The following is a 24,431-nucleotide window of genomic DNA, read 5'->3' on the forward strand; positions in this document are numbered from 1 at the left end:
ATGCCCATAGGATGTGCCAATTGTCCTTTAAAGAGTAACTTTTAAACTGTCCTTTAAACTAAAGTGGAGTTTTAATTGCCCACCTAGAAGTGCCAGATTTTAAAACTAGGCATTAATTTAGTCAATACTGACTGGCTAACTGAGCACAGGCCCTCAGGTCTCACAGCCCTCCTGTTTACACTCAACATGGAACATCCAGCTGTGAGTGTGCTATTACATATTGGATTTAGTGCCAGTTCTAAATGCATTGTTCCCAAAAGGGGATCAACTTGTGCTGTGCTATGCAAAAAGGGCACCAGCACCATTCAGTTTGTGCAGTCTGACCATGTTGCATCTAGTGTCAGGATTCTTAGAATCTGATTTTTGAAAGAAATATGATGCAGTCACTGAGCCAGCATAAACTTAGTTCAAATTGGTTTGGAACTCTGGACAAGTTAAATTACTTCTGCCAAGCTTTTACACCAAATCAAGTATTGTTTGTTCACAGCTCTCTTAAATTTATGCCAAATCAGTTCAGGGGTTCTCCTATAGCTGTCAGGGGGTAATAAATCTTTACACGTGTCAAGCTCTATCACTACCACTTTTTTTTTCCAGAGAACCAAATTGTGATCTACCTGACAGATAAATATGAGTTTACCAAGACAAAAGCAGCTAAATAAGTAATAAAACAATCTCAGATGAATGCAAATATATAATTCTCAATAGCCAGTAGAGAAAATATTTTAATAGGCTGCAGCAGAACAATTTGCCTCCAGAAAAGACTTTTCTCATGCTCCAAAGTTCAACACCACATCTGCTTCAAAGGCAGAGATTTCACATGTCCAGAGGTTTAAAATATTCTGGCATTATAATTCTTCCTATGCCTTTTCTAAAGAAATAGAGAAATATCACAGGAAAGTCTTACTCAGCATGATACTTGAATCTCTCTAATTTTTTCACTGAGACATTGTGATAGGAAATGGGTGTACCAACAGAGCATCTCTTTCCTCTTCTCCTACCAGCAACTTCATACACATTTGGAACTGCCCCCTGAAGGTAGCTACAGAACAAGATACCAGACAGAGGCAGGATCACTTACATTAGATGTAGATAGAATTCACATGTTTCATTTAGTACATTTTGCCAAAAATGCAGAGTTGAACAAAATTATGGGCCTTTTGAACTAGAAAAATGAAGCTAAAAGTGTCCAGAATAAAAAGGAGAGACTGAGGGAGGACTTAAATACTGAAAAATCAGAAGAGCAAACCCCAAATTCACAGAAGGCTACAGGTAACTTTTAAATTTTTGAGAGTATTTGAGCTATTCCTTTAATTGGAATGATACTACAGAAATATTAAACAAATCTAGGACAGCAAAACAAATAAACAGGCAGAAATAAACAACCACACAATGTAAGAATTCACTAATAAAATGCCATTTTAATAACTTTTTTTACAAGGAATCCAGCTATACACTATAGAAAAATAAACACCACAGAGACTTTTTGCAGCTTACAATACAGCGATGCAGGCACACTTCAGCTGTTGACTTAATTTCACATGAGAATGTAAAACATTGTTCTTAGTGAAAAGTAAGTCCCTCTTAAAGTACTAAAATATAATAAAAAGAGTCATATAAAAATTTGCTCTAAAAGCACTGCCCTTTATTCAGTTGCATGGGAGATTGCAAGTGCCTTTGTTGAGTGAGGACCAACTCAGAGGAAGCACGAACTTGCAGGACAGATTTCATAAGCGTTCCCATCACTTTTTTAGGTTTCTCTGATGAGGTGAAGCTAGTACTTGCCCTAAATTAAAAAGAAAAAAAATCTGTATTAGAAAACTGTTTGTATTATGAAGCAACAGCATACAATTATCAGCATATTTCCTCAAAGCACTTCATATGAACTATACACTGGAAGCAATTCCAATTTTCATCAGTCACCTAGGAGCAATCCCAAACAGGATTTGAAAGCCTAAACATCTGCCAAAGCAAACCTTCATAGCCTGTGACCAGTGCTCCATCACAGGCCTGCTTTACCCCCAGGGACAGCTCAATTCTGCCATTCCTGTGGTGATTCTTAAGGACATTGCTGGACAAGGTCTTGCCACTGAATAGATGTCCCAAAGCTCATTAGGAACTGGGACATCTCTTGGCTGACAGCACTGTTCTAAAGATGGCAGCATCATTCTGTAATGACTGGACATTATTGTCCTGGTAACATGGAAATGATAGAAATTATATGCACTTTTCACAAAGTGCTGTTCATGGTGTCCCAGCCCTGGAGTACTTATTCTGCATTTGGAATGAAGCAAAATGTGTTACTTCCATAAAGGCTGACAGGTTTCAAGTCTAAAATCCGTTTATCTATCTGAATCAGCCATGCAGCTGCAGTATTTGGGAAAAATCCCTCAAAACAAATACACAAAGTCATGGTAATAAAGTTTCTAGGTAAAGACCTGCCGAGAACAATTGTCAAAGTTCCCAAACTCTTCAGGATTTCAGAATGATGTGATGACAGTTTGCAAGTTCCTCCTTAGGACCAGGTTTTTCTCTGCTATAATCAGTGTGTAACGAGAGGAGGTAATTAGACTAGGGAAACTAAGTAAATGTGGTGGAACTGTTTTAAATAGCAAAGCTAAGTGCCACTACAATCCTTTGTGTGCTCTTTGATAAATCTTAAAACTAGATGGCTGTATTTACCAGCCTCCAAATATTTTTTTAAAATCTGTTATGGACATAAGGGAGTGATAAATAAGGGAAGCACTACAGTTTGTGCTGCAGAGAAAGCCCTGCTCAACTATTGCAATAGCTATGTTTGACTTTAAAGCAAATTAACTCTATAAACTGTTTCATCTAAATTGCAACATTTGTTTAGACTTGGAAACAGGACTGGGGCAAAAATCACATGAAATTATTCAATCTTATCTCTGTCACTATTACCTTAGAGAAATGCCACACTGGAATAGTTTTAGACACGATTCAGAAAGGTTTCCTTTCTGGGACTGATTTAGTTGTTACCCCCCAATAATGATAATTGTTCCTTAAAATGATGCTCTATATTGGCACTGTGTACAAAGAACCTTGTGAAAAGCAGCCCAGACTTGCAGGAGCTGTAAGGGGTAAGAAGGTGGTTCTTACCTGGCTGCACCCCTCGCAGCCTTTGCTGAATCACCTCCAAGCGATGGATATATTCTGTGAGTGACTGTTCAGGATCCTGAGGTGGCACAAGGGACTTCTCTGGAGCTGAACTTGGGGACGGATGCAATCTTAAAAAGAAAACAAATTATTTTCTCCTTCTCATGATATACTCTCAAATATATCCAGAAGATACATTCATATAGTCAGGAATTCTGGGCAAAGAAAACTGGAACCACCACCACCCCTTCCATCTGTATAGCTGTTCCTGGAAACAAGAGCAGCAACAAGCATTATTTAGCACACCTTGGATCTACATCAGACCTGAGGCACCACCAATCCAGTCACACTGAGCACCAGCCAGTTATTATGCTCTTATTAATATCATGTTCCAGATCATACAGGTGACTTTTCTTAGCAGGGCTGTCAGAGACAGACACATGCCATGACAGAGGAATAGGGTGAGTAAAATTAAGTCTTCTGAAAGTGCTTGCAGGTCTCAAACTCTCCAAAATGTTTTGCTAAATTACATGCAAACCAGAAGACTACCTAGTTGTTTAGGACAAGCACAGTCTGTCTCCCCAAAACACTCAGCAAAGTTAAAAAAAAAACAACCCTACAATAATTGGAAACATCTCCCATCTTGGCAGACTGACCTGTTGTGCGAGCGGGAGGAGGACCGTGGGGAGAGGCTCATCAATCTTGCAGCACAGATGGGTCTGTGGCATAGCCCTGTGTTCCTGTCCTGGGTAGGGGGAGAGCTGATGGGAACAGCTGGGGGCTGCTGCTCTCTCAGGACTTCTGTTCTAGCACCAGAGGCTGTGGTAGATATGAAGGGTTAAAAAAGGAACCATTGAGAACAAGATATCATAAACACATCCAATAAACCCATGAAAATGATGCAGAGTATGCTTAAGTTTGGTTTTAAATGCAGGTAAATACAATTTCTACAGCTAACTGCTTTTTTTTTTGTTTGTGTTGTTTGTTTTTATTTTTGTTTTAACCCTATTTAACAGAATTGTGATGCTATTTTGTATTGAGGTAGAAAGTTCAGCATTTAAGGATTCAAGTTTCTTAGGAATCATACCACAGTGGGTATATGTACAAAGGTATGCTTTTTAAAAATAATTATTACCAGCAACTTAGAAACAGTGAAAATTACGTAGTACCACGTAATGAAAAATACACTATTTGATCTGAATTTTGTTAAGCATTGAAAAGGCACAAGTAATGGAATTTTACATTAAGCACAACAGTTCCTCAGTATTGGGTGCCACATTAAGATGTTCATGGAAATTCTTACAAAGGCACACATCAGTAACTCAAAGGAACACTCAAGTGCTCCTGACCTGCATCAGACCATCTATCTATCTACTCTACAGATGGATAGGGGCAACATAAGCAGATTTTCCCACTTGGGTTTTGTTTTTAAATGAAACACATCACTGAAATGAAATTACAAAGAAAACAATGTACTTGTCCAAACACATACCTGTGTTACCTCCTATACTGTGAGAAATGCTTTCACTCTGTGTGCTCTTCCTGCCAACTTTGTTCCACTTCCTCACCAAAAACTTTAACCTTGATAAGAAAACAAATTTGTACAAGCATTAAAAATAAGAAATACATTAGATTTTATTATTATTTGTTGGTGTAGAACCTATTAAGCAACATAAGCAATAATTGTTGTGGGAATGACAGGAGAATTCTTCAAATTCAGTTTTGGAATGTTGGGTTATCCTATTTTACACTGCAATGATCTTGGAACTGCTGAGAACACTTGCATATTTTGGCTCTGCTCCTAATCTCCAGAGAGCTCTTCCTACCTGAGAGGAGGAGTTTGGAGGTTACTGCATGAGTCTGGAGGTCCTGCAGCCTTTGCTGCTATTATGGTATTCATGTCAGACTCTGTGTCATCTCCTGATAGAAACCTTCTAGGAGTCACTTTAACTAGTCAACGAAATTACTCAGAAATAACCACCTATTACATTTAAAACTGCTTATTTTTCATTAAGTGGGCTTAAAGCTACTGGGAGATGGCATGTTGTCTCATGTACAGCTAGCAAAACCCATTTGATAGAAATACAGCACAAAAGAATCACACCCAATGAAACACATGCTCCTGGATTCCAGAGAGAACCATTCCTGACAGATCACATTCTGATACAAGACAGACTATCCAGTGAGACCAAGGAGACAAGGGTCAGCCCCAAAGGACTTCAGTTTGCAATGCTGTTCCCAAATATATTGCAGCTGGGTATCACTCAAGTAGCTTTTTCATAGAATTATGGAGTGGTTTGGGCTGGAAGGGATCCTGAAGAAGCCACCTTGTTCCATCTCCTGCCATGAGCAGGGACACCTTCCACCAGACCAGGTTGCTCCAAGCCCCATCCAACCTGGCTTTGAACACATCCAGGGATGGGGACAGCAACAACTTCTCTGGGCAGCCTGTGGCAGGGCCTCACCACCCTCACAGGGAAAAATTTCTTCCCAATATCCCATGTAAACCTACCCTCTTTCATCTTAAAAGATATTTTTTACAAATCTTTAGTGCAGATCAAACTCAGCTAATAAGTCATGCTTGAAACACTTCTGGAGATTGCATCTTCTTAATATCAATGTAGGGTAAGCCACAGGAACTATCAATTATTTAAGTTTCCAAGAAAACATCATATATAAGAGGCAAGGGAGTGTTTTGGCTTTACCTTGAGATGGCAATGATGGCTCTGACTGCACACTTGAACTTGGTGAAAGGCCTGGAGCGTGATCTAGAAAGCTGCAGGTCTGCAGGAGAAGGATAGATTCCCATGCGGGCGATGAGAGAGAGAGTTGCTTGCTCACAGTCCTGAAACCCACCAAGCAGCAGCAAGAGGTATTTCTTCTGATAAACTAGAGCCTTTCTAAAGCTCTCTGCTCGAATGTACTTCCGATACAATCTCTGCAACTGCAGAAAGAAAAAAAATAAATTCAAAAAGTTCAATTTTTTCCACAGTTACTATTGCAAGAACCCAGCCACAAACCACAAACAAGGTGTCTTCAGGTCAAATGTCCAGACTGAAGACACAAGGGCAGCCAAAACAATTCTGTACACTGCTAAAACACACCCAGATTTGGAATGTCAGACCTCTTTAAATCTCCTGAATGTTTTCAAGCAAAATTATCATACTCAAAACTCTAAAACAGTTTAACTCTTTAATAAAGAAAATACATCTGCTTAACAGAAAAAAAAAATTAACCAGGAAGCATGGTGGGAGAGATGCCTATCAGATTTGATTACAATCAAACTGTCAGAAAAATAAGAAGTATTTAAGATTAGTCAGCAAGGATTAAAAATAATGAGTGTTTTCTATTTTCATGCTTAGACAAGAAATCTAAGTCTCCCTCTCATTTAACAGTGGAAAGAAATTCTGAAGATCCAGATTACTTTTGATGCAAGTTCCTGTCTAACAATGTTCGAAAGTTCCAAAGGAACTTCTCTGATGAGTTACATATGGGGAAAGTTTCTAATTTAAAATAATATATCAAACTGTTCATCGAGAAAATCAACCTTTTAAAATAGCAACCAAAGATTACAGCAGTGAAAGATAAATACCATAATCTGACAGATCCCTTTTTTATCCCTAGCAGATGAGGCTGAAATGCTACCTCCTCTGGCTGTGGTTTGCTGGCTCTCCAAGCTCCACAGACCCTCTTTGTCCCCATGATTTTACCTTAGGATTTGAAGTTTCTGCCACTGGTTTGTTTTCAATTTCAGCATTGGCTTTAGCCAGCTGGGATTCTGCCTGTTTCAGCATGTTCTGCAGCGTGTTCCTCTCCCGTTGCCAAGCCTCTCTTTCCAGCTCTTGAAAAGGGTCAGCATCACCTGCAGATCTCATCTAAAACAGAAACCTAAAGGAAGTGAGCCACAATGGGTTTTGCACATTACTTCCACAATCAAACATCTCAAACTGAGTAGTAACCCAACTTTATGACAAATTAAAACATAATAACAATGAGCCTGAAAACCAGCAATGGCATTCAGGTGTTAAACAGCACAATGGGAAACTGAAATGCATGAAAAGTCCTTCTGACTTTCATCTGACTTTCTTCTACACCCACAGGCAGCACTATTATTCAGAAATAGTGAAAATTTCTGTGTACATGCAAAAACAAGCTGCACATACATCAAAAACAAGTTGTGAAAAATTCTGAAAAATCACATTCAATTCTGAGAGTCCGTTGTTCAGAAAAGCTGTGGCTGATCCATCCCTGGAAGTGTCCAAGGTCAGGCTGGTCAGGGCTTGGAGCAACCTGGGATAGTGGAAGGTGTCCCTGCCCATGGCAGGGGATGGAGTGAGATGGGCTTTAAGGTCCCCTTCCAGCCCAAACTGTGCTGTGATTGTGTGAAACTGAATTTTGTGGTAAGTCATCTCTTGTAGGAATGAGACCCAGGACTCCAGCTCCAATTCTTCATGAAGTTCTGACTTCATAACCCTCTTTGTATCAACTACAAATTTACTGGTCAGTCATCAGTTACATCAGTGCATGATGCAGTAGATCACAAAAAGAAATAGATTTTTTTTTTAAGGTAGTTGATGTTTTATCCCTTGAAGTAAAATCTATAAATTAGAGAAGCCAGTACAAACAACTGACCTCAGCTTCTCCTAGCAACTTATTTCAGTCCAATCTGTAGTATCTGAAGGAGTTCTACATGACTCATCTATGTCCTTGACTTCTACTGCACTGCTTGGCAGCTGATTAACGGGACAGCTCAATTTGGCACAGATTTTCCATGCTGACATTTTGCCAGGTTCCCTGTCCAGTACTCCCCCATTTATTGCAACTCAAGGTGGGAACTGCAGAAAATTCCTTTGGTCTCCTGAGCACGTGGTTCAGTACCTTAAAGGAAGAAGAAATTCAGGAAGGAGACTGAAGGAAAAGGTGAGTCTGGAAGAAAAAAAGATCAAGGCCTGAAAAGAAGGCAGAGAGGAGGGACTGTTTGTGCCCACAGAAGAAAAGCTATTGAGGTGGAGTTTTTGCTCCTAAGCTCTAGAAATGCATGTGTCTTTAAAGTTCTCTACTGAACACTTTTTTTGTTAAACAAAATTGAAGTAAGGAAACTTGAGTTCCTTGATTTTTGTGTGGTCCATCTCTGAAGGAGGGAACTCTGCTCCAACAAAGGTTTTGTTGACAGCTGACAGCTCTAAAGGTTTGTGAGAGAAAGGCTTAACCAAAATAACCCCATGAACTTGGAGAAGAGGCTGCATCTCCCTCCTCAAGGCTGGAGATGATCCATTTGGCAACCACCTCTGTGGCTGCATAGGTGACAGAAGGAAAACATTAACTATATTTTATTTTGTAAGCAGGGAGACACAGGGAGAACTGCAACATGCCAAGGCAGCTTATCACACACCAGACTTGTGACCAGAAGATACAAAAACCTTTAACTTATCAGACAGTCATAGATCTCTGTCTGTTGCAAGAGAAAGACATAAAGCTGCAGTTATCTGGGGAATCAGATGGCATCTAAAAGTTATGCTTTTATGTATTTTCTATCAGTAGACCTGAGCTTGATCTTTGGTAATCTCTGGGCTTGTGTAAAATATTAGCAATACCACAAACTTGGGTCAGAACAGCCCTCCTGAGATTACAAAACACTTCTTGAACTTGTTTTTTGAAAAGTTCTTGGCATTTTGGTGAAAAACAACTGTCTCTGAATGCATGAAGAAGATACAGCAACACATCCTAAAGCTTGTGATCCTTTGAAACATTACATATCTAGGAAAAAAAAATGCTCTCAGAAGCAGACTCTGCAACACAACAAAACAGATTTGGACATTAAAATACATTAATATTTTCCTTACCTGAGATGTAGGAGGAGACAAATCTGATTTTAGTTCCCTTAATGTCTGCAGTAAAGAGGCTACAGCTTCATCATTTGATGCAGACCAATCATTAACCGTTCTGTTTAGGCAGAAATACCATTTCAGTATCAGGCTGATTTGTAAGAATGTTAACACATGTTTAATTACTTCTTCCCACTACGTGGCCTTTAAAGTTCTGAGGCTTTACTTATGCAATGTTTACCACACAAATTACTACACATACACAGAGAAATGAGCAACTTCTGTTAATTTTTACAAATTAAAAGAACTAAGGGCTCTCAGCCATGACCCACACAAAAAGCAGGATAGAAAGCGAAGTGCTATTTTACAAACTCACTTATCCAGAGTTTTATAAATGAACTCATTCAGGTGCACAGCCACAAAGAACAACTGCTGCCTTATCTTCTCCAGCTGTTGTTGCTGCTGCTGCAAGTGGGGTTTTTCAGTTTCTTTTGTTGCTGGCTGTGTGGCACTTCCATCTTTGCTTGAGCTACACAAGAGTTCCTCCTGACAGTTTGGAGCTGGAGGATTTCTTTCTCTTTCTTTTAATACTGCCAGTATTTCCTGCAATTCTTTAATTCTCTGTTCATCCCTTTGGTGTTGCCGTTCCAAGTTTTGCTGTTTGAAAAGAGTAAGTAGTAGTTAATTGCATCTTATATATATGTACTTATGTGTCACCATACCTAATTAGCATATACATCTGGTGTTCCTTAACTGCTTTTGGGGGAAGGCTTTCCTGCTTTCCAGGGCCACCAGGAAGCCATTTAATGACACTGGAATGGGCACTGTCTCCATCTAAGGAGAAATCAAGGGTGAAACCAATACTGCCTAAAGGCTTGATTTGGATCCTAGCTCAAAATAAGGGCAATGACATGAAATCTAGTTTGGTTCCCATTAACTCATTCCCATTTAACCCATATTCATCCCCACCTGTGAACAACCAGCAACTCCCAGCACAGGCAAAACTTTAAAGATCAATTTCCACCAACAGTAAACCCAGACACAATCCTTTGAAAACAGCTACATATCAGAAAAGCAGGACAAGAGCTCATTTAATGCATTTTTCAGAATGCTTTAACAGAAGGAAATACTCCAATTGAAGAACACCATCCAGAGAGTTAAATCCTAGTGTGTGGCTATTTCAGTGTACGATAGAGCATTCTCACCAGTCTCTCCTGAACTCTGTGCCAGTCCTTCTGTTTCTGTAGCTCTGTCTGTTGCTGCTGTTTCTGCTCTCTTTCCCTCTCCTCTTTCCTGTTCTTATCTTGCTCTTTAAGCAGCTTGAAGAGTGACTGCAGTTGCTCCCAGTCAACTTTCAGCTTGACCTCTCTCTCCCTCTGGGCCTCCAAGGAACGGATCACCTCTTGCTTTTGCGCCTGAAGAGACTCCAGGGTGGCTCGCAGCTTGTCACTGACCTCCCTCTCCTTCTGGGTTTCCTCACAGCACATCTGTACCTCAGCCTCCAGCTGCCTCTTGGACAGGATGGCCTTCTCGTGCATTTTCTCAATAACAGCAGCAAGCTCTGTAGTTCGGGCCCTCTCCTCTTCCAGCTGGGCTTGGAGCTCTCGGACAAAAGCTTGTTCCAGCAGTGACTCCCTGTGCTGACAGGAAGCACCTTCCTTCACTCTCATGCTCAACTGCTCTGTCAAAACACGCTCGTGATTCAAGGAATCCAGGAGCTCCAACGAACGATTTTTCTCAGCATCCAGGTTTTTCTGTAGCTCCTGCAGTTTGTTCTGTTCCTGGGACAGCAAGGCTTCACAGCGGGAGTGCTCAATCTGCAGCTCCTTGCGGAGGTTATCTGTCACTGTCTTCTCGTGCTCTAAGGACACGAGCAGCTGGCAATTCTGCACCGACTGCACATCCAGGGCAGCCTGCAGCTCCTGGGCAGGAGAGGGGAGAACACATTAATATGCCAGCACAAACACTCATTTGTGGGACTGGCTGATATTTAGCAATGTTCAACCTCCTATTTTATCCAAAAATATATTCAAGACTTAACTAGAGTAGTTCAGGTACTAAAAAGTTAAATTTAAAATTACAAGTTTCAGAAAAATGCTCCTTAGCAATATGGCACCAAGCAACAAACCCAAAAATTATCATGTTAATGTATCTGCCAGTACATTATTTCTTCTTTAGTTAGTAAGACTCTCATTAGGAAATCACTACTTTTTACATCACTCAGTCCCATTAATAAGTAACATCTGAAACAGCAATAACCCTGTTGTTTTAAAAAGAAAAATCTAAGCAGTAAATGCAGATGTAAAACTTCAGGACTTTGCAGCCCATCTCTTCAAATAGTCACAGAATGGTCTGGGTTGGAAAGGACGTCCAAGCTCATCTCATTCCACCCCTTGCCATGGGCAGGACACCTTCCACTGTCCCAGGTTGCTCCAAGCCCTGTCCACCCTGGCCTTGTACACTTCCAGGGATGGGGCAGTCACAATTGCTCTGGGCAATCTGGGAGCCAGAGCTGCACCACTCTCACAGGGAAGAACTTCTTCCTTATATCTAATCCAAATCTACCCTCTTTCCCTTTAAAATCCATCCCTAGGTCCATTCTGGGAGCCAGCCTTTCTTCAGAAGGAAAGGCGGGGACTGAAGGGGCAGTGTAGGGCACTGCAGACAGTCAGAGCTGGCACTGCTGTCCTAGCAGGGAGGTCTACCCTGCCCCCACCTAGCCAGCACCATTTGTTATCTCCTAGAAAGGTCAGATGCTAAAAGGCAGAAGCTTTCCATAAAGGGGCTTCAATAAAGATTTGTGAATGCCAGACCAATCTGTCTGTCCAAGAGCTACCTCCAGGGCAAAGCACTTTTCTCCTGGCCTTGGCTACTGTATCCTCCTTGCATAAGCAGGTTCCTGAAAAAGAGGATGGTACCAGCATTTCCTAACCATACAGCAGTAACAAATATCCCAACAAAAATCACTCACAAACCTAAACCTACCAGGAAGATGACAGGAGAAGCCAGACTACAAGGAACTTAGGGAATTTAAGTAGGATTGTTGGGAGATGAGTTTAGTTTTGGGGTTAAACTCCAAAGAAATGGTAAATGTTAAATCTTCCTCCTTTTCCATTCACTGTAGGCCTTTTACAAGGACTGAATCATTGCTATTACAGTCTCGGAGAGAAAGCTATTTCACTTGTTTTCTGTTCAATTTAGAAGGGAACAGGACGACTTTGGTTAACTTCCAAAAATACATATAATATTGAAAAGGCTCCACTTACTCTCTGCCAAACCTATTTGTCTTTGTGTGGTTTTCTTTATAATCTCAGAGATCATACACCTCACACCCCCATGGTAAATTTGCTCCAGAATTAAGGGTGCAGTTACACAGCTGTAGAATCTGGCTATCCCTACTCAGCAAGGGGCAGTACACAACAGGGGAAAATGGGGAAAGAAAAACCACTAAGATGTGGGAAAAAAACCAAACCACCACGGCACTCAACCCTGCTTTATTTCTGCACGTGCAATTAATAAAAGTAACTGAAAGCTTTAACTCTGAAAAGGGACGCTGTGCACATTCAGAAAAGGTTTGGGGGTTTTAACAGTTACTAAACAAAAAACAGTGGAGGTGAAGAAGACTGCAAAAATAACCTGCTAGTTAACGTCATGCCCCAGGGGAGCTGGGCGTTACCTCCATGGCCTTTGTCTTTTCATCCTCTGCTTTCCTCTGCTGACGCTGCTGTTCCTCAAACCAACCTCGCAGCTCAGATCCCTTCAGCTGCTCAGCCTGCAAGTCTTCTAGTGCAGCTGCCAAATCCTTTTCTTTTTTTTCCAACTCAACACTGCAAAGTTCAAAATGACATTTCTATGTTCAGAACAGAACATCCTTCACCAACATCACAAGCAAGACGTTTTGGGTTGGTTTCTCTGAGTTTCTCTTGAGTCCTTTCTATTGATTTGTTTTTTTTAAGGTGGCCTCTATTCTTTCTAATGAAGGTCAGTTATCAAGTCACAGCATCTGAAAACATTTACTTCCCTGCAAGCCAAGCTAGAATTGCTCGACTTAGTAACAATTAAGAGATAGGTTATTTATCATGGCAGAGGAAAGCTGTTGTCCTTTGGGACGAAAGCAAAATATTGGCACACACTAAGAAGGGAGGGGGGAAGGAACATATCCAAGATGACAATTTAGTAAAGAAAACAATCCTTAAAAGTGAAAGACCCTAGTTTTCCTCCCTGTGTTTCCAAGTGCTAAGCTCTGTGTGGATCCATTTAGTATAAAGCTCTTTCAGACCTACTGATAAATCAAGTAAATGAATAAATCTACTTCTCACCGTAAATTATTTATTTCCCTCTGAAGCTCTTCCAGGGATTTCTGCAACCTTTCATTCTCTTGCTTACTTCCAGAAAGCTCTGATTTCAGGGATGCTTTTTCTCGAGTCAGGAGATCACATGTTTCAGAGGATCTTTTCTGCTCCTCAGAGAGGGTGCTGTGCAAGTCACTTACAATAGATTTTTCCTGATGAAGCTTATATTCCAGTAATTCAACTAGGATAAAAAAAAATTGTAACAGTTATTTATATTACAGAGACCTTGACATTATGATATCAGTTACACTAATTCAAATTAGAAAAAAAAAAATCAGCTGTATTAAATTGTTCTTGTCTGAACAATTAATCTCTTTTCAAACATGAGAGGAATCAGCAGCAGGACACACAAACAATATGATTCTATCATTGTGATATTCTGTAATATCACTAATGGATTTTAAAACTTCATTAAACAAATTATTCACTTACACAAACATTTTATGACAGGAATCACTATACAGAACCTGTTTTGCCAGCTCTGCTCAGGCAGGCGAGTTCAGAGAAACAACTCTCCCTAAATTTGGAGGTTCCTGTTTGATAAGTACGTAAAAATATTTAATGTACCTATGTCTACAGTATTATGTAAATAAAATTAGCAATAAACTTCTGGATTTCCAGAAAACTTTCCTCATTGGACTAGTGCATGTGCTATTAAATGGCTGAATCCTGAATGATAGTGATGAAAAAACAAAAATAAGGAAAAAACAAAAATAAGGAAAAAACAAAAATAAGGAAAAATCAAAAATAAGGAAAAATCAAAAATAAGGAAAAATCAGTGTTTTGCTTTGAAGAGACATGTTTATTTTTGACCAATTTTTCACCTGCACTTGTTTTTTTATTACATAAAGGGAATTTGCTGTGAAAACCAAGGCTTGCTTATTTCATCAGGAGCATGGTTTAGCAGTGGGCTTGGCACTGTTTATGGTGGGATTCCACAGTGTTAAAGGTCTTACCCAACCTAAATGATTCTGTGATTCTATACTAGTAAACATATAGATAAACAATTCTCTACAAACAAACAGAGAGTTTACTGTCCTTGCTGGGTTTTCTCCATGTATACACTATTTAAGTTCTATTGCTTTGGGTTATTTTACAGTTTCTCTTTGCTTTTCATAGATTTGTCTTAACTACTGATATGATAAAGAACTACTAACATCACAGGAAACCTGAGTGCATTCAGTAAAACTGAGGAATTGTACAACATCTGCTTCTTTGCCAAGACACCTTCTTTGAGGCAATAAGGAACTGATGTAGAAGACAAAGAACTGACAAAGACCGTAAGTACTACCTTTCCTCCGAAGTTGGTGTTCCTGTTTGTTCCCATGATCTTCAGCCTTGGTAAGGGTTTCCTGTAGCTGCTGGAGCTTCTCCTGGTTCTGGAGATGTGTCATGCGGAGCTGGGCTCGGAGGTCCTGGATTTCTGAGAGCAGGCTATTCCGGTCCGAGGAGAAGAGGTGCTCCACAACCATCTGCCTCTGCTCCTCCTGAAACAAACCAAGGCCTATTCAAACTACAAGGCTATTTCCATATCTTCTGCAAGGATAAATACTAAGGAAACTCTTACAGTACAAGTTTTGTACAGAAGCACTCAAATTACTAAGTTCATGCTTCACATTAATGCAAAATGTTAACGTTATGTAAAAAAGAAAACCCTCACTTCACTTGCCTTGTCGCGTTTACATGTAACAATTACAACCTAGAAACTAAATATTATTGGCAAAAAGCCCCCACATTCAGAGTTAGTTCAATATATACCCTTTGCAAGAGTGCTCTGTGAAGTTCCAGACAAATGGGAAGGAGAGAAAAAATTCAAGTATTTCCTATTCACTATCACTTTCTTGGTGCCAGTTAAAATAACCAATAGGCTTTGTAACACCATATACAAAGTTCAAGAAAAATGCTACCACAACAGAAACTCTAAAAGCTACTGATCCCACACCATCTGCATTAATACACAAGATTTAACAACAGAAGCAATAAAACTGAAAAAAAATTAAAAGTAACAGAATAAAAAAGTGATTTATAAACAGCACACTTTAAGAGCTTTTCATACTTGTTGTTTCATTATATACTCCAGCTTTTCCCCTAGTGAACTTGCATCACCAGATGCAGGATTGGAGAAGTGAGACCTCAAGTCAATTTGCAACACATTTCTCTCCTTCTCAAACACACTCTGTACTGCTTGCAGAAGTTCTCCTCTCCAGTCAGCACCAACACCTGATGTTTCCTGTTAAAATAGAATTTTTTTAAATGGCATCTCTCTCAACCTCTAACCCAGCATCCTTCATACCATAAGAGTATATCTGTTAATTTAACCACTTTTAGAAGTGTTAAAAGAGTACTATCCCTTATTCCTTAAATATATACATACACACAAGCCTCATAGTATAAGCCTCATAATATATTGTATATATAATGCACATTTATATATATACACACACAGGCTGATGCCCTTGCTTAAAGACTATTTTATAGCCACACCTTGTCTCCTCTATCTGCCACCTTGCTGAGGTAATCCTTCAGTGACTGGATAGCATCCAGCAGGGATAATCCCTCCTTCTGCCAGCCCTCCAAACTCTGAGGGACATTCTTCAGCTCCCTCAAACGAAAGGGATGCTCTGACAAAGCCAATATTTTGCGGCTCTCCTCATACACCATTTTCAGCACAGTCTGAGAAGATAAAAAAAAAGATAATATCAGGAAACAGGCAGCAGCATCCTGGCAGTGTAAGAGTAGGATGGGATAGTACTAGACAACGAAAGTAAGGTGTCTATATCAACACACTAAGATGCAATTAAGCAGAAATTATTATTTATGACAAAAGGCTGTACTTGACCTTTGTTTCTGAACCATTTAGCTAACTTTACGTGGAATAATTAAATTCTATCAAGTCTGAAGCTATGTTACTAAACCCCAGTGATGCCAGAAAACTGAGCTATGTATTTACACAACCTTAGCTTAATTTAGCAAATTATGTACAAATATCAACTCCTAAAATAACCAGCTTTAATAATTTACAGAGTGGAAATTGTTTCCTCTGACATTGTCAGGCCAAATAATGTATTTTAAATAAATTTCCCGTTCACATACTATTACATCATGCACAGATGTTTCTGGGCCTCCTTTCAAGGAAGGTCACTGGGGATTTAAATCCCTTTCTTAAACACATCTCATCAGCATCCTCCATATGGAGCTGTTCTTCACTGCTACGCACTTCAACAACACAGAGTACTTTTATTTAACTCTTGATATTCTTTCCTTGCACTTTTTTAAAAATAACTTTGGAACAAACATGAGTTGTTTTTCTGTCACTGGAATCAAAATAGTGATTACTTCAATAATCAATGAAAACTTTCAGTAAACATTAACATTAAAAGCACAGTAAAGTGTTCAAACTAAACGTTCAGTACTGGAATATGCACCCAGATCTTACAGCCAGTAAAGTCTAGATTCATACTCCACAAAAGAAACTAAAACAAAACAACCAAAACCAATAATAAAATAAAATCTGTTTCTTAAGGTAAAACAAAATTCACCTCTTCCACGAGTCTCTGACACAGAATTTTTTAGACACAGAATGGTTGTCAGTTGGAAGAGACCTTTCAAGACTGTATTTAGTCCAACTCTGCTGTGACAGGCAGAGGGAACATCTTCTATTATTTCAGGTTGTGCAAAGCCCCCTCCAATCTTGTTTTGAATGGATTGAATGGGGGTCCACAACCTCACTGTGCCAGCATCTCATCACAAGAAGTTTTGTACTCATGCCAAATCTGTATCATGATCTTACTGGGCAGTGAGGTGAGGCTGAAAGATCAGTAGTTTCCAGGGTGCTCATTATTGAGCTTTTCAAAAAGTATGCTATGTTTCTCTTTTCTCCAGCCGTTAGGGAGGGACTTTATCTGACTGCTGTGACTTTGCAAAAATTATGGAGAGTGGCTTGGCAATTACAACTGCAAAATTTCCTCAGAACCCTGGGATCCATGTCTTTGGATCCCATGGAATTAACTATGTCCAGGTTCCTCTGGTGGTCTTGAATCTGATCTTCTCTTACAATAGGAGATACTTCATTCCTCCAGTCCCTTCCTCATCCAATTTAAAGCTTCCCTTATAGGTTTGGCCAGCTTACTGGTGGAGACACTCTAGTCCTACTTGGTTGGTGAATTCCATGAGCTCCCAACATTTCTGGCTTCTCAAAGGTAAATCCATGATAATAAAAATGAAAACCTTGAGTACTGCACCAGCTGCACAGCCATGGATTCACCTCTATCCTGGTCCCCATCCTCTGACTGAGAGGATAGAGGACATCACCCATGCTCCTGAACCTTTGAACTGTCCTGTTACAGTGCTGTTAGACCCTACACAGGTGACAACCTGTAGGGCTCAGTCAATTTGGCAGCCTCAATGATAGCACAAATACAAGCTGCTGGTAAGCAACAAACTTCTCTAGAGAAAGTATCTCGATGGCAAGAAGGTGCTTCAGTGCCTCTCAGTAAGGAATCTCCAATTACTAACACCTGATGTACTTTTCTGGTAGCACTGGTTCTAATGCTGGCAGATGATTTCATCAGCTTTGCACGTTTGGCTTTTCCTGCATCACATCGGTTATTACATGTGTTCTTCAGTCTCCAACCCTAGAGCATCATGTCTCCCAAGGGCAGATAGATGGGGGAGAGAGCTTCCTTCACATGAGCAGTGATAAAGGCCCAGTCTCCTTCACCTGTGCCAGCTGGCTTGAGTGAGTTTGAATTCAGGCTTACCTTCTTGCACAAGTCTTCCTCCATTGTGCTGAGCAAGCTGAAGGAACCTGCTAAGCATGCCAGGAGACAGGATTCACTTTCTAGGAAGGGTATTTCTTCTAGCTTCTTATTACTTGAGAACTCACTGTAACCTTCTGTATTCTCTTATAGATGAGAATCTCTCCCTTTCTGTAGCTGGAATTTTTGAAATGGAGAGCTTGCTCAGCAAACCAAAGAGTTCTAGGCATATACTTCAACTTTCCTTACTAACTAGAGTGAGTACTCCCTGCTCAGTCTTCTGTTTATTCCTCATGCTGCTTGACTGGACTCTGACCTATCCCTGCACACCTTGCAATGGTGTTTCCACAGCTCTTCATCACATCAGGATGACAAGAAAGGCAGAGGAGCAACATGTCAGTCAGCTATGGTTACCTCTGAAATAAGCTTCTCTGAAGCCTCCAAGGCAAAAGCATAAAGCAGAATAATCAGTCCTTGTACCCCCACGTTCTGAAACAGCACCAGTGCTGTCCTAGAAAAACTAGTTCAATTCTAGCAAGTACAAGCAAATATCAATAATATTGTCACAAGAGATGCAGAGACAAGAATCATAATCAACTTGAAGTTTAAACCATTACAGAACAGTTTTCAGTGTAAATGTAGCAGCTACTTTAGATTACCATTTTGTTTTTGCTGTCCAGTTTTAATTTGCTGGTATGCTCATATTAATCATACATTACCTTCATCTCTGGTGAAAGTATTTCCTTTTCTTTCATTGATTCCATAATATCTGGAATCATCTCCCGGTATCGCAGATAAGCCATGACATTGGCATCTAGGTGATCTGACCTTTGTAGCTCCTGCTTTAGATTAGCTGCCAAATTTGAGCTGGTATCTGAAGGAAGAAACAACCCCCCATCCCCACAAAGTGTTATAAATTTGGAAAGAACTTCAAACTAGAACCACCACTTGAAAAATAATCATGATTTCTTCTGTTTATATGAATGCAGGGTCACATTGGGTTGGTTGGTTGAGATCTTAACTAACTTAAACAAGTTAAAAATCATTAAGTTGCCTTTAGAACCAGAGAAAAGTGTTGGAGTTAAGTCAGGACTCACTTAAACCCCTGCCTCTGTCTTGTATGTACATGAAAAGGTAAAAGCATGCACAATATACATATATACGTATGTTTCTAAATAAAAAACCACCAGCCTAAGGCATAACTTTCCAATAAAAGACCCACGTTTCACCCAAGTAAAAGAAAATGGGAGAAACATATTAATACATGTTTCAATACTGAAGTTAACAAAAGATAAAAATAATCTACAAAGTTCAACTTACTGCTGCCACACCCATCGCTCATCACAGATGCTCTTGATCTTTCATCATCTTGTATATCAGAAGGGGTTAAAGTCAGATTATCAGCTTCTCTCATCTGCTTGAGAATAATTTTTTCATGTTACTTTGGTTTTCTGAATGTAGCTGTTGGTTTCTGCATTTATAACAACTTTTTTAATAGTGTGAATTTTAGCAAATGCCTACTTGATCCAAGTGTTAGAGATGGCAAATACCATGATTAGTGCAACCTTGGTGCTCTCTGGAAGCCATTCCATCTCAACTTTTTCCTCTTTTAATAGTCTTAAGATACATATATTTATATTTAACTACCCATCAAAGCAAGGCAAAAAAACATACAGCCAAAGATGAATTTTCTTAAGTACAGACTTTATCTTCCAGTGAAATTACAGAACACAGACAATATATAAAATATTGCCATTAAAAGGAAAAGCCTCAATTCTCTAGTTTTGAAAGAGCCTCTTCAGATTGTTGAAGTGGGGAGCTGTTATAGTACACTGAGTACTGTGGTAGCAAAGGTTTTACAGGTTTAGCTCAATTACTGACACATTAAGTGTTATCACAAATTTATCAGTTATTATCACAGTAAGAGAGAAACTAATAATTGTATATCCAGAACTTCACTGGACCTACTCCCAGCATTCTGTAGGTTTCTACTACTTGGAGCCCGTGGCCCCTCAATGATCACAAGGGAACAGGGCTGAGGAGTCTTGTTTAATAAGAATTAAATCAGACATGAAATATCACTTACCAGAAACTTCACCATATCTTCATCATCATCAACAGAATAGGTACTTTCAGAGAAAGCTGGAGATTTTCTATCTGCTCCCACTGCTGCATCCCCACTGCCATTTTCATCCAGGTTAGAATATCCCAGTGATATGGAATTATCTCCTTGCAGGGATGACCTTGTGTGTACAATTTGAAAATCTGTGTTTTCAGCTTCTGAGAAGGGTGTCAGCTGAAGCACTGGCTGAAGTTCCATGCTTATATCTTGTTTTCTCATGATCTCAGGCGAGCCCCATGAAGACATACTTGCAATTAAATTCTGGAAATTTTTTGGAGTCTCTTTGTCTGTGTTCAAATTGTGTTTTGGTGAATCAGGAGTTTGATGTATTGTCAACATTTGCTGGCAATGCTTTTTCAAATCTTGATCCCCTTCTGAACTGCAGATCATGTCCAACTCCTGGCACAAGATATTTTCTTGTGATTGCTTAATCTGCATTTTTGGATTTTTGTTGTCAATTGTCAAGTCAAACATAACTTCATCTTTTTCCTACAATGAAATAACACATATTAATTTTTTAATGGAATTTGAGTATGATTTTACTAACTGAGAAACATGCACTTAAAGACCTTATAGAATTGATTGATTTTTCCTTCAATCACTTTATCTAAGTAATTTTAAGCTAAAATTACTCTTTTAACCTCTGATTCTGTGACTGAGTCTAAATAATGCCCTTTTTAGTTTATTTTAAACCTGTCAGCATGGAAATTTTGTTTCATCCTCCATACCTGTTGTCAGATACAGTGAATAATTGTTATCCCTCTCATTTTAGACCATCATCTTAATCATTTTGTGTTAATTATCCCACTTAATCATCTGTTTTAAGCCTAGTACTAGCTGCCAGGATTTAACTCTTTTTACTGCTCCTTCAGCTTTCATTTTAATACATTTCCTGATTTTCACATTGTTTCCACTTTGGAACCCAAGCATAACTGCAGGAGGGATTCTTTGCTCCTTTAAGAATACTGTATCATACATTTTCTAGTACTAGGATGAGCTAGATCCCTAGTAAAAGTCTATAGTAATGAATGCCTGAAGACATGGTGTTTCTTTACTTTGATTCAACATATTCTTCAATTTTGGTAATTATCTTTCCTCAGTTTCCTAAAAACTTTTAGCACTTAAATATGGAAATATATATAATGACATATAAATATCAATTTAAACCTTTCAGAGGCTGAATTTCTACTTGAAAAGTGATTATTAAATCATTTAACTGCCCCCAGCATGCTAGCATTCCCTGATATCCTTCAAAATGTTATCAACTTTCTCTTCACTGGATCCTAAATTACTTCTGTTTTTCAAACAGGGATCTGACAATCCCTCCCTGTATAAACAACATGATCCAGTAGCTACTGGTCTGGAAATCTGCTGCCTTGTACAGACACATTCCATGGTCTGAAGTACATCAATCTGCATGGGCCATTTAACACTTTTCCTACCTATTTCCTTTTCCTGAGAGGTTTCTGGGGCAGACCCTGAATGCATAGTGTCACCCAGGCACTGATGGCACTGCTCCACACTTGAACTTCCAGGCAAATAAAAATATAAACACCAGCAATGATCACACATGTTTTGCATAGCTACACTCTCCATTTCTGCTTTAAAAATAAACATGTCATTTCACATAACAATTATCCTATCATTTCTTTAAATAAGTCATCTACCTTGGATGATTATTATAACATACTGCCAAGCAGGGCCCTGAAAAATCCACATAATCTGACACTGAATGTTTCTCCTTTCCTGTATACTCAAATACTTCATATAAACCCTCTTAACTAGCACTTATCACCTCTGTAAGCCAGCCTTTAAAGACAGTAACTTGGTGTATGACAGATTTCTACAGCTCCCTGAAAACAGGGTCCCCTGGGTCCTACTGCTTTCTAAAATTGAGTGATTTAAGAAGATTAGGTTAGTTGGAGCAAATGGTTCTAGAAAAGATTCAGAATAATTACAAGAAGGAGTTACAGTAAAAAAGGATTTCTGAAAAGAGAAGGAGACATGATGAAGTATTTTCTAGTAGTTCTCCAATACAGGCATGAAGAATTGCAAACAGTCTTGGTAGCTCACAGTGAGCTCATTGTTCAGCTTGCAGATGCCCACCCTCTCACTCTCCATCCTCAATAGATCAGGAGGAAAAAAAATGAGATGGGAAGAGCTTACAGATGGAAAAGAAAGAAGGGATATCACCTACTAACTACTCTCACAGGCAAAATAGAGTAAAATGGGGAAAATGTATTTAATCTATTAATCTAGAAATAGATTATTCTAAAAAAAATCTCTACAACAAATAATACTATTAAAAATCAAATAATGTACCAGTTTAGCAGTAGGGAAAGCCAATACTCCAAATGACTGATCAATATTTGTTTCTAATTCCTGCATTCCATTTTTAAAGGCTACATCTTTTCTTTTACTCTGGCACAATGGATTGAGAAATTTAGTCTCTTCATGACCTACTTGCTCTGCCAGCTTGGAAGACTCCAACTGTGAAAGGACTTCAGCTCTTTCCAATCGTAAGGCTTCGAGCTCTTTCATATGGGCTTTGATTTCACCTTTCAGTTGTGCAGTGCTCCCTTGCAGTTCCTTGATTTCTTTCAGATGGGCTACTTCTTTCTGATTCAGTCCTTGCACCTGGAAATCAAGTCTAGAAACTTCTAACTGAAGACTGTAAACATCTTGTGCCTGACTCGCACCTCTCTTTTCCAGCTCTGTTTGGAGCTCTCCTGCCTTTTCTGTTAAGTATTGCAGCTCAGTTACATCAGCTTCTCTTTGATCTGCCATTGTCTTAATTTGCATCTCTTTCTCTAGAATATCTGCTTCCCTTTCTCTCACCTTATCTTCAAGTTCTTGAACTCGAGATGTAATCATCTTTATCTCAGCCTCTTTCTGAGACAAGAGAGTTTGGGAAACACTGTATGCTTCCTGAAGTGCCTGGTGCTGGATTCTTAGGGAGGTGAGCTCTGCAATAGACTGCTCTGATGACTCTTGCAACTGTTGGCATTTTTTCTCCAAAATTTCCACTTCTGTTTTGAGCTGCAATTCCGTTTTTTCCAGTTGCTGCTGCAGAGCTTCTTTAGAAGCTGAGACAAGCTCCAGTTCCTCCTGAAGTTCTCTCACTTTGCAGAGTACTGATTCGTTTCTTCTGTTTGGATCAGCATCACCTTGACAAGCTACCAGTCCCTTCAACTCATTCTGAAGGTTTTCCACTGACTTTTCCAATGGAACTTCATAGAAATAAACCTGGTTGTCACTATCTTCATGACATACTGGTCCAAATTGTGCCAACTCTTTATGAAGCTTTTCAATTACTTCATGGAGTTGCTCCACCTCTTCATCCTTGTCCTTACGCAGCCTCTCCTGGTCAAGGCGAAGGTGCTCAACCAGTGATCTCAGTTCTTCAATTTCAGGCTTTTGGTCTTCTGCAATCTAAGCAAAAGGATAAGGACTGAATGCTACTCTATGTAGGCAATTATTATTGCACACAGAGTTTATATTTCTCTTCTGAATCACACAGGCATTAAATCACACATTTAACAGCAGGAAGAACCATACATTTCAGCTGGTAATTTCTCAGAATAATCTCTACTTTCCTGAGAGAATTATCCAACAGATTTCATTTACAATAACAATCTGCACACCTTGATTCCCCTAAAAATCAAGCAATGAACATACAGTAAGCACTCTTACTTTATTCTCCAGAGCATTCTGCAGTTCATGCTGAAGTCTCTTCATCTGCTCATTCAAATGATCAATTTCTTGATTCTTTTCTTCAAGCAGTGCTTGTGGTAACGACAGGGCTGAGAAATCACTGATTCCCAGGTCCTTGCTTGGCTTCACATCAAGTTTTGTTAGATCCTCCTGACCAGAAAACACAAAAACCTTACTAGAAAGGACCGATACTTTCTCTCTCAACCTAACAGCAGAGCAGAACTAGAGGCTTTATTTAAACATTCTCCTCTTCACTAAAATGGTGAAAAGCTTAGGAACACAACTACAGCTTCTTCGGGTTTGCACTACTATATTAGACTGCCCCAACCCAGAAAATAACCTCAGCTTTTGATTTAAATCGAATCACTGTAGAAGAAAATGCTACAAGCATGAATCTAGAATACTGGAAGGCTTTAGTCTTATTAAGGCAATGTAACATGCTGATAGCAAGAGAAACAACCCAAATATCTGATCACAACATCATGAGATGAAGACCTCAACACTCAAGAAAGCAGGTCTCTGACATTTTAAGCGGTGCACTAAAGCT

General features: G+C 39.4%; 1 protein-coding gene across 50 annotated transcripts in view; it reads right to left on the minus strand.

The window, feature by feature from the left end:
• Positions 1–1,398: 1,398 nt before the first annotated feature.
• PCNT (pericentrin) overlaps positions 1,399–24,431 on the minus strand; it is a 71,262-nt gene continuing 48,229 nt past the window's right edge. For 23 of the 50 annotated variants that reach the window (XM_086896138.1, XM_086896128.1, XM_086896126.1 and 20 more), the window contains 19 exons: positions 23,864–24,034; positions 22,493–23,602; positions 20,135–20,659; positions 19,369–19,465; positions 18,768–18,922; positions 15,776–15,964; positions 15,348–15,521; positions 14,583–14,778; positions 13,259–13,472; positions 12,616–12,766; positions 10,145–10,861; positions 9,316–9,596; positions 8,958–9,057; positions 6,825–6,989; positions 5,820–6,058; positions 4,607–4,695; positions 3,771–3,933; positions 3,118–3,245; positions 1,399–1,783 (listed from right to left, as the gene is read on the minus strand). In XM_086896138.1, the coding sequence (XP_086752264.1) occupies positions 1,740–1,783; positions 3,118–3,245; positions 3,771–3,933; positions 4,607–4,695; positions 5,820–6,058; positions 6,825–6,989; positions 8,958–9,057; positions 9,316–9,596; positions 10,145–10,861; positions 12,616–12,766; positions 13,259–13,472; positions 14,583–14,778; positions 15,348–15,521; positions 15,776–15,964; positions 18,768–18,922; positions 19,369–19,465; positions 20,135–20,659; positions 22,493–23,602; positions 23,864–24,034 (4,908 nt within the window). In that variant the 3' untranslated portion in view covers positions 1,399–1,739. Of the gene's footprint in view, positions 1,784–3,117; positions 3,246–3,770; positions 3,934–4,606; positions 4,696–5,819; positions 6,059–6,824; positions 7,003–8,957; positions 9,058–9,315; positions 9,597–10,144; positions 10,862–12,615; positions 12,767–13,258; positions 13,473–14,582; positions 14,779–15,347; positions 15,522–15,775; positions 15,965–18,767; positions 18,923–19,368; positions 19,466–20,134; positions 20,660–22,492; positions 23,603–23,863; positions 24,035–24,431 lie in introns of all 50 variants that reach the window. The other 27 variants (XM_086896143.1, XM_086896135.1, XM_086896142.1 and 24 more) reach the window with 7 other exon arrangements.

This window comes from Cyanistes caeruleus, chromosome 7 (genome assembly GCF_971803275.1).
Source record: "Cyanistes caeruleus chromosome 7, bCyaCae1.hap1.1, whole genome shotgun sequence".
Lineage (NCBI taxonomy): Eukaryota > Metazoa > Chordata > Aves > Passeriformes > Paridae > Cyanistes > Cyanistes caeruleus.